We start from the raw sequence: 15,973 nt of genomic DNA, 5'->3' as shown, positions 1-15,973 counted from the left end.
GTATTTTACTTGAATAAGAATCTTCTGATAATCCTAATGAGAATGAAACAGTCTGTTAAGGTTTTGCGGGAATAGAAACTGTATATTTGATCTATTTTTAGTAGATATAACTAAGATTTAAATTCTATAAGGGCTCTCACTCTTTCTCACTCTTTCTGTCTTACTCTTTCTGTCTCTTTCTCTTCTCCCTCTCTATTTTGCTTTAAAAAAGCCTGGTCTTCATCCCGAAACATCAGGATCAACCAGTTGTCTTGGGCAATTAATCGTTGGAATTCCTTCACGTTGGGCAGTTGTTTTAGGACTCTATAATGAGGCAATTTAGAAAATTGAAAAAAAAGAAACATTTATGAAAAAGGAACACTTTGATAAATGCTTTGTGCCAAGTTGAGACTTTGTTTTTCACAAAGAATGTCAACACTTCCAATTCATGCAGCCAAAAGTGGAAGATATATCTTCATCATCAAGAGGTTATATGCTGGTATTCATGGCTGAAATGTCACAGCTACTCGTGCAATTATTTCGATTCCATTTGAAATGAGGTGTTTTTTTCAAAGCATTCACGCAGTATCATGTTGATGAATATTTCCAACACATCTTGAGGCTAAGTGGAAAATTAAAAAATCTTCTTTAAATGTATGTCGAATTACATAACTGAACGCTAAAGAAAACGTTTTAATTGTGTGCAATTTTGACCGTAATTGTTAGTTGTTGTTTTTTTTTCATGGCAGGTAAACGAAGATGTAAACTTGATTAAAACCCTTGGAGTTCATCAGTACAGATTTTCCATTGCATGGACACGGATATTTCCTGATGGAACAAAGTCTACAATAAATCAACCTGGCATTGATTATTATAATCACCTTATTGATGCGCTGATCGAAGCTGGAATTGAACCCGTGGCCACCCTTTACCATTGGGACTTGCCTCAGGTTAATACTTGCAATTTTATCAATTTTGAAATGTTTAAATAAAGTTGCGTTGACATGAAGCTATATTGTTGTTGTGCTGTTTTCTAGGCCTGCATTAGATGGGAGTTTTAAATTGCTCTGATTTTCTCACGCTTCTTATGTGTTTTGTTTCTGTGTTCTTCTTATTAAAACTTTTGAATCAGTATTTTTAAAATTATTATTAAAACTTTTAAATCTTCTACAGCATACTAACTTTACACACATAAGTTGGTTATCAATTCCAACTCAGTGGTATACTAACCTGCAATAAGAACTACAATACGTAACTTTGTTCAACCGTAGGCTTTGGAAGACGTAGGTGGATTAATGAATGACACAGTTATTGAGCATTTCAATGATTATGCGGACTTTTGCTTCAAAACTTTCGGAAACAGAGTCAAGTTTTGGATAACCTTTAACGAACCATACGTCATAACTTGGTTAGGGTAAGTAAAGCCTTACTTATGGAAATGTATAGGTAAAAATTCATACAGAAAATATCCATACGAAAAATATCTTTATTCTTTTAAGAGAAGGAATACTTTCTAAGTGAATATTTTCCGGGTGGATATTTTTCAGTCATGATATTTTAAGTATGGATTTTTTAATATAGATATTTACCGATTACCTGCTCAAAGTGACTTATATTAGCCCTACATTGGCTATGCCAGCGTGCAAGCTGCAAATCTGGTTGAAGGTCAAATTGTTACGTTTAATAGCAGTCAATATCACTGGTATAAGTTGATAGTCTGAGTCGTAGTTGATAAACATAGTTTTTGTGAATATTTTTTTTATATTGGGCTACTTTTGTACCACGGTTGGCGTAATAATATTGAGCTAAAATTTGCACTTGTGCATTTGCACTTGGAAATCCAAAATGCACCTGTCAACGCTGCAACTGGAAAGGTTCGTCATTTTCCAGCTTTGAAACTGGAAATTTTGCAATGGTTTGAGATTTTGTGATCACACTGTGCAATGTGGTTTCTCAAAACTATCGCTTCAAAGAGATATAAAATAGGCTACATATTTAGCTGACAGTTCAAAATCAAAATTACATCAACTTCAACTCTTTTTGCAAATCCACACGTTGACAAGCTCTCCGTAGCCTGTATAGGTCCCTCTGACCTTGCGTAGTGTCGCGCTTTTCTATACAGTAGTACCGGTACCGCAGACTAAGTGATTCTGTGCCTTATACGAGTATGCAAATGCACACTTCTGTAAATTTTGTGGAAAAAGGATGAGTCTACTGCTATTTACGCTTATACGCCAAATTAGGTGACATGCCTTGATCGACTGAAATGCATTTCACACAAGTTTTCTTTTATTTTATTTGTATCCGGTAGCGTTGGCAAGGAATCCGGAAAGTACTTTTAAATGCGGGCCTGGAATAATGTTAAAGGTCCCGAAACTTTTCAGAGAAAGGGAGCTTGAAGAAAGCTCTGCGTGTTTTTTCTATAAGCGATTGCATTAAATTCGTTTTTTTATCTTTCATTTTTTAGCAAGTTCCAGCTATTGGGAATTATTTCCTGATAATTTTACAACATCAATTTCGCATTGTTCCTTCCGTAGTTGTTTGTTTATTAGGAGTTGGACTTTTTCTTTTTTGAAAGTCGTGTTTTTGAAGCTTTGATATGATGTTGGTACCGGACCCAAATCATATTTTTGATAGCCCTGTTTGCACATTAAGAGCTTCAAAATTTTCAGACTTTGTGATTCCTCAAACATAAAGCTAATCTTTCCAATCAAAATTTGTAAATGTGTCTTGACAACCGATTGATTTTCTTGCACCTGGGTCTGCAGATATGGAATCGGAGTTTTCGCTCCAGGTGTGGACGATCAGCAAGGAACCGCCCCTTACCTGGCAGGCCACAACATCATCAGAGCACACGCAAAAGCGTACCGAACGTATGAGCGCCTATACAAGTCCTCTCAAGGTGGAAGAGTCGGGATGACAATGAGCACTGAATGGGCAGAACCGAAAGATCCAAACAAACCTGAGGATGTTGCCGCAGCTGACCGAATGCTACAGGTTCGTTGCTTACAGTATGATTTTTTTTTTGTTAAAATATTTTTAGTGGCAATATTTTATAGCATGTAAGTCTATGCATAGAACATACGATATGTTACTCTCACAGTAAAATAACATTTCTGTCTTAACGTCATTCTTTTTTTCAGTCTATTTTGGGTTGGTTTGCTCACCCAATATTTAAAAATGGAGATTACCCAAGAGTTGTCAAAGAGCAGGTTGCGAACAAAAGCAAAGCGCAAGGTAATCAAAACCATGTTAATTGATATTAGTAGACAAAAGAAGGGAGATAGCTCTTTCAGCGATCTGTGAGTGTGGTAAAAAGGAACAAACCGCAGACCACACCATCTGCAACTGCGCCATACCATACGCCAAATGGTGTGCGTGGTCTGCGTGAACTGGATGACGAATCAATTCAGTAGCTGCTTGACTCATACCCAAATATCTAGACCAAGCCTCTGCTCAAGGGTGGTAAAGAGCAGAGCCCCTTCACCCCTGGAGTGGCTAAGAAGGTTCAAACGAAGAAGAAGAAGAACGAAAACACAGCCAAAAGTCACAATTTAATAGGCTACTAACTTTTAGGCTATTGTTTACTTTGACATTAATCTGATTACGCGCCAATAACGTGAACTGACATTATAAGTTGGTGATAAACGTAACTACTTTTTAGGCTTGGATGTGTCCCGTTTACCCGTGTTTACTGAGGATGAAAAGAAAGAAATAGCTGGATCCTTTGATTTTTTTGCTCTGAACGGATACACAACAAGAATAGTAAGCCATGCAACAAAGCCAAACAACCCAGCCAGTTACGAATTCGATAGGGATACTCATGAAGTAAGTGACGATGGAACAACATGGCTCTTTCATTATTATTCCTATAAGATCATCTTGTGTTTTGATTTAGAAGGATAATTTGGAGTAAATGATATATAACTTCTCTTAGTGGTTGACGTAAATTAAGTCTAAATATGCCATCCAATCAACATTGAGTAGTAATGACGTTGTCATGAGTTGACAAATCATACAAAAGTTTGACGTATAGAAGAGTTCGGAATGCACTGATAAAATGCAAAAGTTAAATGTTAATATTGTTTTAAGTCGTTGGTTCAACAAAATGCTTGGATTTTTCTATTTCATCATAACAAATCTACAGTGATGAAGGATTTTCTAAAACTAATCAACAATTGCATCATTTGATGACATCTTGTGACATGTTTCAGCTTTTACTTCTTTAACTGTTGGTCTGCTTAGCATGCTTAGTTTAAGCATATAATATTTTACACACGTTTTATTTTACACACATATAATATAATAATATACACACGTTAATATTTTACACACGTTCAGTCTAAGATTTTTCTTCTTAGGAATCTGTGCCAGGAGCCACGCAAGGCTATCCTGATTGGCTGCAAGTAGTACCTTGGGGGATGCGTCGTTTGCTGAATTGGATAGACCGGGAATACGATCATCCTCCAATCTACATCACAGAAAACGGTGTTGGGACTAGCTCACCAACCGTAGACGACGAGATCCGAGTATATTTCTACAAAGCTTACATAAATGAAGCTCTAAAAGGTACGCTGAAATTTGTCTTCGGCTTAACGTCAAAAAATTTAAAATCAAAATTGGAAATGGCCGAAATGTGTTTTATACCAACTTACAGTACGTACTCGGTAAAAACTTGAAGCAAATTATAGGCTAGACTCTTTTTCACAGTGGACATGAAAGTTAAAATAGAATTTAAAAAATGACTAATTAGCGATCGATTTTTATTGTAGTAGGCCTACATTACATTGAAATAAATATCCTCAGCCCAACAACTTGATGGAGTAGATTTGAGAGGCTACACAGCTTGGTCTTTAATGGACAACTTCGAGTGGAATTCTGGTTTTGGGCCTCGGTTTGGTCTGTTTGAAGTAGATTTTGATGATGACGCAAGACCCAGAACACCAAAACGATCTTCCTTGTTTTACAAGTAAATACCAGAACCGTAAAGGAAAATGATCTTTTTTGAAACTATCTGCGAATATCACTATAAAACATGATATAGTGCATAGATGTCAATAAGACTCATAAACATTTGTAATATTGTGCTTAAATAGATATTCTGTTTGATATGATCTATTGTAATTATTTGTTGCGTAGTTTTATTTTTATGTAAATGTAATAAACTTGAAGATGTTAAACTTGATCACGTTGCTCGGCTTCGTATGCCTATGGTTCAACAAGACAAACTCTCTACCGAAGCTCTATTGTAATTACATCTTTAAAAAAGCAAGTACCTTCATAGATCTTCAATGAAGAGGAGTTGGCATGGTTTGAAAAGAAGTTGATCTAAATATCACAAAACTTATAAAAAATTATTTTCGTAGTCAAATAATTCAAAATAATGGATTTCCCGTCGTGGAAAGAGATGAAAGAATTACCGGCAATTTTCCGGAAAATTTTATATGGGCTGTCGCTACATCATCATATCAGGTACTAAATTAAAAAAGCATAGCTTACCTACAGTATGTTGTTACTATAATTTACCGTATATAGACATAATACGTTAATTTTTACATGTATGAAGTATAATCAATGATGTAATTATGCAAGGAGATTCATAAGAGGAACTTTTGCTCGATGCAGATGATTTTCTTTATTCGAATGCTTGCAGGGAAAGTTGTTCCATAGTGCAATTGCTCTCCCAACAGGCAAACTTTTCTTTTTTATATTATTTTGCCTTCACCAAACGTTAAGCAATCCAAAACTACCCAGACATCAAAATCTGTCATTTTTAAATTGATTCAATGTCTGCTAGACGACGACGAATGTCTGCTGACGTTGAATTAATGTAAAATGACACATTTTGCTCTCTGGGTAACAACTTTGGCTGATTGGGATAAGCACACGGCGAAGATTATGTTCATGGAACTTTTCAGTAGGTACTTCATTTGAAACAAATTTCGTGAAGACGAATTTTTTAAACCCATTACCATGAAATACATTATCACTTCATCAGATTGAAGGAGCTTGGAATAGCGACAAAAAAGGTTTGGGGATATGGGATCAAACGTCGCACACTCCTGGTTTGGTTGCGGTAAGCAACTTTTGCACAAAGTTTATTTTTAAAGTTGTGTCGTAACCGCAGCAGCGTTAGTAGAAAAGTAGCTTCCAAGCACCTTGTAAACTGCAACAAAATTAACGTAAAACGTTAGAAACGTACAACCTATGAACCAAAACTACGCATTCTAGTATTAACAAAAACAACTTTTGGAAATATGTATATTTTTTTCGAACTGCGTATCGTAGATATCGAGGAAAACGACAAGTTTAATTCTTGGATATTTGAAACCGTAGATAACCGTGTAAGCTAATATAGTTATGCGCATTTGAACACATTCACTGACTCAATTTTTTGCGTTTTTATACATGATGATCGGATGAAACTGATATTATATTTTAGGATGGAGACACTGGAGACATAGCTTGTGACAGCTACAATAAAGCCTTAGTTGACGTGGACCTGATAAGGAGACTTGGTGCGACACATTACAGGTAAAAAGCTTATTATTGCTGAAAAGTAGTTTGTTTGATTTTTTCAATAATAACGTTTTCCCTCATTTTTACAGATTCAGTTTATCATGGCCAAGAATCCTTCCCACTGGTCGATATACTAATCCGGGTGATCTAAACACGGAAGCTGTTGGATATTATAATTCTTTGATTGATGGACTCCTTAGAGCGGGAATTGAACCCATGGTTACTCTTTACCATTGGGATTTACCTTTGACGTTGCAGGTATTGGTTGTGGTGTACAAAATTTGTCGCAGTTGCTGCTTCAAAATTTTGCGTAATTGCCTGCTGCGTATGAACTCTCGATTTTTGTTTATTTTGTAAAAATTTATTCTACATCAAATAAATTCTGTACTCACGTTCAAGAAAAAAATGTCAATCACTGTCACACTGACCGTAGGCTACAACGTTATTAAAAGCATGTTTTACTGGTAAGTAGCCTATATAGCTGCTCTTCTTTTACCCGGTCTGTCTTCTATATGCTACTATGGTTCTCTAGATAAAACAAACATTGTTTTGTTTATGTCTATTGTAGGTTTATAGCATGATAAAAAAAAAAAAAACTTTTCGGAAAAACATGCTTCACAATTGCTTACCAGTATCACTGATTTCATTTTGTCTTTAGCTTGAATTTGGAGGATGGCCAGGAAAGGAAATTATCGATTTATTTGAAACCTATGCCGATGTTTGCTTTAGAGAATTTGGAGACCGTGTAAAGAGATGGATAACATTCAATGAACCATGGGTCTTCACTGTTCTGGGATACTCTTTAGGCTCTCATGCCCCGAATTTGAAAGATCCAGGAAGATCAGAATACATGGCAGGTCACCATGTTTTGCTTGCCCACGCTAAAGCATATCAGTGAGTCATGCTTTTGCTATATTGACTATAAATAAGTTTTTTTTTTGCTTAGTTTTGTATTGAAAACAAATCAATCAAAAAATTCAAAATTACCTCTTCTATTAATCAGTCTTTTTCGTTGATTGCAATACAAAGTGCAATATCCAAGAGTTTGCCCTGTTGCAAGCCTGCCCAATATTTAACTTAAAAAGTTATACAACAAAGTGTAGTTTTATTTTAATTCAAACAAAAATGGCTTTTATAGAATCCTCGTCAGGAAATTTCAATGCACAATAAGTGACAAGGGGAAGTTTTATCATATGTTAAGTAGCTTTTTATCGTATGGTTTTGTTGCACTGGCTGCTGTGTACGAGAGTGTTTCTTGGTGTTCTACAACGTGGTTATACCTGAAGTATTTAAGTAGGATATATCTACATGGCTTTAAAAGAATTTTTCTTAAGAAACTTATCAACTTTTTTTTTTTTTGTTCAAATTTTGCTTGTTGTATCCATTTATTTCTATTTCTTCTACTCAGTAACGAAGCTAGGGCAGGAACAATAACAGTCGTTGTTGCTCCTGAAGAGAAGTTTGAGCCATAAAGCAAGATACTTTAGAGGAAAATTTGAATTCAAGACCAATCCATTTGGTCCTTCTGCCATTGCTTTCGCGGAGGGGTTCCTTCTTTTTCCTTCTTCAGCAACGCCGTTGCTCCTACTTCACATTTTGAATGTAACAATGTAATACAGAGAAGGCTCCGTTCAAAGCAAAGATACCGGTATTACATTATTTATTTTTACCACAGTTTGTATGATGAAACATACCGAAAAGCCCAGGGAGGGATAATTGGAATCACCTGCAATTCAGATTGGCATGAGCCTAGAAATATGTACAGAGAAGCCGATTATGATGCCACAGACCGCGTCATGCAATTCTATCTGGGATGGTTCATGCATCCAATTTATAAAGGGGATTACCCTGAAGTGATGAAGGTAAGTGTAGGCTATGCTACAACAACTTGGCTATTTTACCTCAAAAATTGGTTGCATAATAATTACAATCTTTCCAAATTAAGTTAGGCCATTCTATTAATTTTGAATTTCTAGATGTTATCTTTTGATGACTTTAGCCAACCCAGTTTTTCTGGGCCTATAACCATCTTTAAAGCCAATAGCAAAATATTTTTTTATAATAATATCCTAATAAAGTTTAAAAGGAATATTTTTGATAATAAAAACAATTCCGTTTTAATTTGCACTCACTGCGACAACACACAGTACAGTAGCCTACATTGTGTTAGGATACTTTATGGAAAATTCAATGAACAAAATGGATCACTGAGAGGCCACAATTGTTACAATGCAAGCCTTCTTTTTATGTGTTTATAAAGTTACAAAAATACGAAAAGTCGGATAAAACTACCAATAGAAGCAGAAGTTGCATCACTGTCTTGCCAAAAGAAAGAATTGGGAGCAATTTGTTTATGAATGCAAAAAGAAATGATTTAACTCATACTTTAGTATTTTATAGCATAACTCGTCGTATGATAATGTAGCAAATTAACTTACCTTACCAATTAGACACTAAGCAACAACAAAAATCACATTTTGGGTAGCCTATTTCTTTCCTTCCATTCCTTTAGACGTATGTGAATGAACGAAGTGCAGCTCAAGGCGAAGTTACATCACGACTCCCTAGCTTCACTAATGATGAAAAGGCTCTGATATTGGGAACATCCGATTTCTTTGGATTGAATCATTACACGACTGACTTGGCGTCACATTCCTTTGATATCAACTCCATCCAAGCAGTAAACTATTTTACCGACCGAGAAGCTTCAACCGAACAAGACAAAACCTGGCCGCAGGCTGCATCTGTTTGGCTAAAAGAGGTACAACAATAGCCTACTCTTTAACCTTTTTGTAGATTGCTGTTATCTCTGCAACGATTGGACTAAATAGTTTACAATAAAAAAACATGGTAGTGGAGCTGGAGCTGCGGTGATTGGATATATCTAAGTTATAACCTACTTTATTTCCTTTTTTTATATGTTTAATACTTTTATTGTTGCTTTACCTGAATAACAAATGCAAATGCTTTGAAATGGCAGTGTGGTTAGAGGTGGGCATGATCTTGATCTTGAATATCACTTTTATTTTGTTGATCTTGATCTAAGATCACTTTTTTATGTTTGATCTTAATCTTGAAAAACAATGAGATCATTTACTAAAATTTAGTTACTAGATAGAGGCATTTTTTTGGAATTTGTACTGTACAAAGTAATTAGTGGCAATTGCTAATATTAAGCGACTGTTAATATGATCTGTGTCTCTGATATGTGTCCAAGAAAAGTCGATTTGAAGTTTCAATCTAACTTGGTCAGTGCTGCCATTTCAAAATTTAAACATTTTTCTGTGTTGGTCACAACAAATAAGTCAACGTTTCGTATATTCTTCATATTGATGTATGATAAAAAATGATTCAACTTTGTTCACAATTTTGTTTTGTGAATTCTACAAAAACTGTTGGCTTTCTTTGAGCCAAATTTAGATGTTTAAAAAGCTTAAAGTGGTGGTGCTAAAAAAATGGACTCTATACCCGACTTTGGTCATGTAAAATGGTTTATTGCAACATATCAACCAGATCAATAATTGTTTAAGGTCTGAGTATAAAAAAATACAATTATTAAATGCGAAAACATTACGCTGTCTTTTTTTGCATAGCTGTTGCATTTTTGTTTAAATCGATTTATCAGGCCGCAGACCTCTGAACGTTTTTGATAGCAGACAACAGTATCAAGGTTGCCAAATGGGTGAATGGTGCAATAAACATTGATATTATCCAGTGAAAGAAATACTTAGTAACACGCATAAAAGCTTCTCATTTAATGCAAACAAAATTAGGTGAAAAATGATGCAGTTCAAAGGTGCTTTCTTAAATAAAAGCATAAAACTAATTCCAAATTCTGTGACCTTTTTATTACTTTGGTTGATTGCTGATAGGGAACAATTGGAACAGGTCACCACGTACACATACCTAGGGTCCCTCATTACACAAGATGGAAAATGCACTAATGATGTAAAAAGAATTGGTCAAGCAAAAGCGTCATTTTGGAAAAGCAAGGAATATTCAAGAAGAGAGAAGAGATATAGATTTGCAAACTGAGACTATCATCTTGTTATATCAAACCAGTTATGTCATATGGAAGTGAAAGTTGGACCTACAGTGCTACACAACAACAAAAAATTCACAAAAAAATTAATGCTTTTCACCTCGGGTGCTATAGAAGAATAATAAATTATCATATAAAAACACATTCCAAACGAAGCAATTAGAAATATAATTGGAGTGCAGGATAGATGGACAAACCTTTTTGCAAAACAAAAGATGAAATTCGCAAGACCTATTTCGAGAGGATCGGCAGGACAGCTACATCAATTGGTTATTGAAGGTATTGTAGCAAGAAAGAAAGAAGTGCAGGGGAAGAAAGAGACGAATTTGCAGAGATGATGTAAAACAGTGGGCTCACTTGTCAAGTATCGGAGAAGCAAAATGAGTGGCGGAAGAACGTGACGTGTGGAAGCAATTGAAAGCCAACTTTCGTCTCGGAAACGGCACATGATGATGATGATTACAAAGAAGGGCTGCTTTTTAGAAAACGCCGTCTTGGAAAGAGTAAAGATATTTTAATTTAGATGTGTAGACTTCATTTTATGCTATTTTAACATTTAACAGGTTCCTTGGGGTATCAGGAGATTACTGAAGTTTATCAAAGAAGAATATCACAATCCTCCAATCCTCATCACTGAAAATGGCTTCTCAGAAGAAGGTAGCTCTGAGGATCTGAACGATTGGTGGAGAAAACAATATTACTACAACTACGTCAATGAAGTTTTAAAAGGTAAAAAGATGATTTGATGGAAATGGGAAAAATGTGAAGCCTGTGAAGCTGAGTTTTACAATTTCGATTGTTTTTTATGTCAATGGTAGCAGGCTTATTGTCTTGCATAATGTAATTAACTACATCACCTAAAACACACCAAGTCTGGCCTGAGGTTTTGTTTTGTTATCTATACGTCGCTAAAGTATTTCTTGATTGCTTCATTTCAGCAATGACAATCGACAATGTAAACGTTATTGGCTACACGGCATGGTCTCTCATGGACAACTTCGAATGGGCGGCAGGATATACCGAGAGGTTTGGAATGCATTGGGTTAATTTTAGTGATCCAAACAAGCCACGATTGCCAAAACAATCAGCTTTTTGTTACATGGATATTATGAAGAACTCTTATCCAGAAGAAGGACTGACTTACTGCTCCAAGAAAGAGGTTACGTTGCCTCCGCCATGGATAAATACCGGTAAGTTGGTGACAAAATCTTAAAATTAGTATGATGAGTAGGCCCTAAGTTATTGCGCTTTTTCGTGAATTTATTCCACAATGGAATGGTATCATTCTGTCAACTACATTATCACTGCGATGTATCCGAGGACATGGTTGTATCTTAACTTGTCTTGTTGACAGTCAAAGTGAAAGATAACATAGACAGTAGTGCTGACAGGGGGGTCCAAGGGTATTTTTGGATCTTGTTCAGGAAAATTTTAAGGTCTCGGAATCTACCCAGAAGGAATATAAACAAAGAAAAAAGTATATAATCTTTGGAGCCTTATTGTTTTCTTTAAAGGGCGGGGAAACCCAAATTCACTTTTTGCGAGTTTTTTGTTTCATCGTGATGTCACTGTGTACAACATGCGTTTTAGCAAAAAAAAAATCCAAATTTTGTTTTCCTCGTCTCGCTAAAGCCGCTTTTGTTTGATACCTGTTTGCGAGGTCTCGCGCGCATCAAGCTGTGATTCTGTTCGCTGTGACGTCACAAGGTACATATAGTTGTGGCCAAAACTTTAAGACCAGACTTGACTTATGACGATTTTTGCATTACTTCAAAATACTGCATCACATATTGTTTCAGTTGCATCATCTTTATGCATCATCTTGTATCTGATGCAGTATTTTGAAGTAATGCAAAAATCGTCATAAATCAAGTCTGGTCTAAAACTTTTGGGCACAACTATATGTACCTTGTGACGTCACAGCGAACAGAATCACAGCTTGATGCGCAACGAGACCTCGCAAACGGGTATCAAACAAAAGCGGCCTAGCGAGACGAGGACAACAAAATTTGGATTTTTTTATTGCTAAAACGCATGTTGTACTTGTACACAATGACATCACGATGAAACAAAAAACTCGCAAAGTTAATTTGGGTTTCCCCGCCCTTTAAAGGTGTCTTGTTTTGGGGCTCGGGTTTCCTTGGCACTGGGCCAGAATTATTCTCTCAACTGCCCTTAACTGCGCTTAACTGCCTCAGCTGCCCTTATACATTTATACATAGCCTACATTCAATTGCATTCATGTAAATTTGGCATGTCATTAGACCGAACGTATGTTTGGACTAAGTAAATTGTACAACACTTAACTTGGATACACTTACTCATACAGATCCTACTTCGCCTTCAAGCACAATACCATCGGTGATGACAAGTCCTGTTGATGGTTTGGTCGGAATGCCAGAATTTCTCGGGCTCAGTCTGAGCAAGTCTGAATCTGAAGCAGCATTGAATGCTTTGTTTGCTCTGACAATCGTCTTCTTCATCTCTATGATATTGCTTGGTAATTGTAGTTTGTAATAGCTTAGCTTTGCGTTATTAACTACAGTGTCCTGTAGTACAGCAAACAAAAAACAAAAAAAAACGGAAAAACGACAAACTAATCTTAGAAAAATGGCGGTGGAAAAGAAAGTTAGATCACTAAATTACAGCTCAAACTCGCAAGACTATTTTTTATAATATAGTTAAATTCATCCTAAAATCATTTTCCTGCTCGTTTGCAAATTACGTTTTTATAGTTTACAGATTTTGTCTCCATCACACTTATCCATAACAGCTAGTTTAATCTTTTATAGTTGCGCTGTATTTGATTTTTCAGGACTGAAAGCTTTCAATATTCTCAAAATACCGAAGCGTGGTGGCAATGAAGCTTCCTACCTTGCCGCAAGTGACAACGGTTCCCTCGAAAATCGTTTATTCTCAGAGCAAGATCAGAACCAAACTGAAGTGACTGGACTTTAATGTGAAAACAAAACGACCAATACACAAAAAATTGTTTCGCAACCTAGCTAGTTTGTGGATGATTTGATTGATCAATGATTGAAACTGTGCCCTTACGTCAATACATTAATTAATTTTGTTTAGTTTAGTTGTTAATGTAAGGTATGTTTTTTACTTTTTTGTAAGATATAGGCTACCGTATAGTGGAAAAGTATCAGAAGATACGATTTGTTACAGTTTTTAAATGAAAACGGCTGCCAGTAGATGGATATAATGTGACTAACATAATGGCAAAGCTTTTGTAAACTTCACATGTATAGCATTTTAATTTTCATAGCTTATGCTAAATGGAATGTAGCCTATATCTTAACTTTGACATTGATATAACAGTAAGTATAAAATACAACACCTTACGGAACCGTATATGTCATAATAAAGCAATTTATTTCAAAATCGAAAAGATTAAGTTTTGAAAAAAAGTTGTTTTTTTTTGCAAGATTGCAGTGGATGTATACAGTACTACTAGCCTGTACACCTCACAATGGTACAAGGGGGGCAACAGGAAAATTATATTTCGCGGGCCACATGCTAACGTCTTCATAACGTTTGCAGGCTATAGTGTGATCGTCTAAGACTCTAAAGAATACGTCAACTTTTTAGGACTGGTTATAAAGTTTCACAGGTCGCCATTTTACTTTCTTCCACTGATGCAATAATGTATATTGACAAGACATATAGCATTAGGCAATAGGCCTACGACTCATTCTTCTGAACGTGTTGTTTGAAGATACCTTTGCCGATATGATTCATTCAAAAGAAATTAACTTTCAAATCTACTGCAGGCTTCCCTCCAATTCTCACTTGACCTGGCTCATGTCTAAAATACCATTTGTGACTTAGTAAATAAAAGAGCAGCATTCGGTCCTTCAAAAAAAAGCTATAAGACTTGCCCACAACACATCTTTATCATTTTTTAATTACTTTTTATTTGCATTCGAATATTGCAGTGCTGATAAACAATGGATTTCAATTAGAACAAGCGTGGGTTAGAATTATGATTTAAATCACGGCTAATCGTTGCGAACTAACTATGACTATCAATATACTCGTATTTGATAGTCTACTGCTACCACCTGGAGCATATACACTAGGATGTCAATCCAACGTATTAAAACATTAAATATAACACAATTGTTGTTTTTGGAGTTATAAATTCGTAGGTTTGTGAATATCAATCCAACTAGGTCTACATGCTGGCTTAGATTTTTGGTCCGATCTTAGGCTTCTTTCCATGAGAACACTGGCACTACTAGAGAACCTTGGAATGCCAAAAGGAGTTGGACTTATTGGAAGACCTAACAAAAACGGATTTGGAAAGTGAAACACTGGATCACATCGAAATGATGGAAATCCATATCGTAACGCTTGTCTACCGCCTTGGTTCCTTATAATTTGTTGCCTTGTTTGAGTCAAATGCTTTTGAGAGAAAGTTTGTTTCAAAGCATTTTGTTGTTTATTGGTTCCAAGATCGTTTAGAAAACTCAACCTTTTAAACCCTTTATTCTTCACTGGTTCATTAAGTGGTACCTCATTTGGGCGAACGGTGGCAAATGCAGTTCCATCGGCGGTGAGAAGTGGTGGAGATGTCTGTACAGGCAAGTCGCTTTGAGTACAAAGTAACGTTTGGTTTTTATCTTTCTTTTCTTCCTCGCTGTCTTCCAAAATATTTGTGCGTTCGACAGGTAGTACAACTTTAGGCTGCATGACATCTTTTTTCATTGATCTGTTGGTATTAGAGTCTTGAGTCAAAGCATTTACCGTGGGAATCTCTATTTCAGTTTTTTTGTTAACATTTGACTGAGGTGCAACTAAAACAGAAGGAGTCATTTTACTAAAATTTTTAGTGGAAAACACAAGACGTGGCTTTTCGAGACTTCTCATCGACGTAACAAAGAATGGATTCAAGACTTCATTGTCATCATTTCTCATGGTCATAATGGCTTGCGCTAAGCTTTCACTGACACATCGAACTTCATTGACCTGAAAATATAGATCATAGATGACAAGATTTTAGTAAAAACATAATCTAAGTTTTATATCATGCCTCGTTAAGATACTTCTAATTTTAAATAGTTATAGTATTGTACATTATAGTTGTATTAACGCATAATAGGAGAAGGCCTACAACACATCGCATTACAAACTATAGCCTTATAAGTTGTCATGTGTCACGTGAAACCCATCTTGCATTGTCGCCAGAGGCAAGAAAAACAATCCAGAAATAGCCATTTTTATGCTGCGCAAGATGTTTCAAGTAGCCATCAAGCACGCAAGCACAAGTGATGAATTATATCATTTTGCACGACTCTTTCTACATATTTATAGGCTGAAACACAAAATAGCCAGCATTCTTCTTAGATGATAATCGTATAAAATGGTGTCTGAAATTCAAAACTGCCGAACCCACATATTGTATTTATGAACAGCTTTAACAAT

General features: G+C 35.8%; 1 protein-coding gene across 1 annotated transcript in view; it reads left to right on the top strand.

The window, feature by feature from the left end:
• LOC145784758 (uncharacterized) overlaps positions 1-13,930 on the top strand; it is a 51,888-nt gene extending 37,958 nt beyond the window's left edge. Inside the window, exons 47-64 of the mRNA XM_082596608.1 lie at positions 729-929; positions 1,251-1,393; positions 2,748-2,976; positions 3,123-3,216; positions 3,644-3,807; positions 4,341-4,548; positions 4,786-4,948; positions 5,346-5,451; positions 5,978-6,055; positions 6,422-6,513; positions 6,588-6,756; positions 7,157-7,392; positions 8,174-8,360; positions 9,011-9,259; positions 11,104-11,269; positions 11,479-11,730; positions 12,870-13,040; positions 13,356-13,930. Of these exons, the coding sequence (XP_082452734.1) occupies positions 729-929; positions 1,251-1,393; positions 2,748-2,976; positions 3,123-3,216; positions 3,644-3,807; positions 4,341-4,548; positions 4,786-4,948; positions 5,346-5,451; positions 5,978-6,055; positions 6,422-6,513; positions 6,588-6,756; positions 7,157-7,392; positions 8,174-8,360; positions 9,011-9,259; positions 11,104-11,269; positions 11,479-11,730; positions 12,870-13,040; positions 13,356-13,498 (3,051 nt within the window). The 3' untranslated portion in view covers positions 13,499-13,930. The remainder of the gene's footprint in view (positions 1-728; positions 930-1,250; positions 1,394-2,747; positions 2,977-3,122; positions 3,217-3,643; positions 3,808-4,340; positions 4,549-4,785; positions 4,949-5,345; positions 5,452-5,977; positions 6,056-6,421; positions 6,514-6,587; positions 6,757-7,156; positions 7,393-8,173; positions 8,361-9,010; positions 9,260-11,103; positions 11,270-11,478; positions 11,731-12,869; positions 13,041-13,355) is intronic.
• Positions 13,931-15,973: the final 2,043 nt, after the last annotated feature.

The sequence above is a fragment of the Aplidium turbinatum genome, chromosome 15 (assembly GCF_918807975.1).
Source record: "Aplidium turbinatum chromosome 15, kaAplTurb1.1, whole genome shotgun sequence".
In the NCBI taxonomy this organism is placed as follows: Eukaryota; Metazoa; Chordata; class Ascidiacea; order Aplousobranchia; family Polyclinidae; genus Aplidium; species Aplidium turbinatum.
The sequence above is the reverse complement of the archived record's forward strand: the minus strand, read 5'-3'. Positions and strand labels throughout refer to the sequence as shown.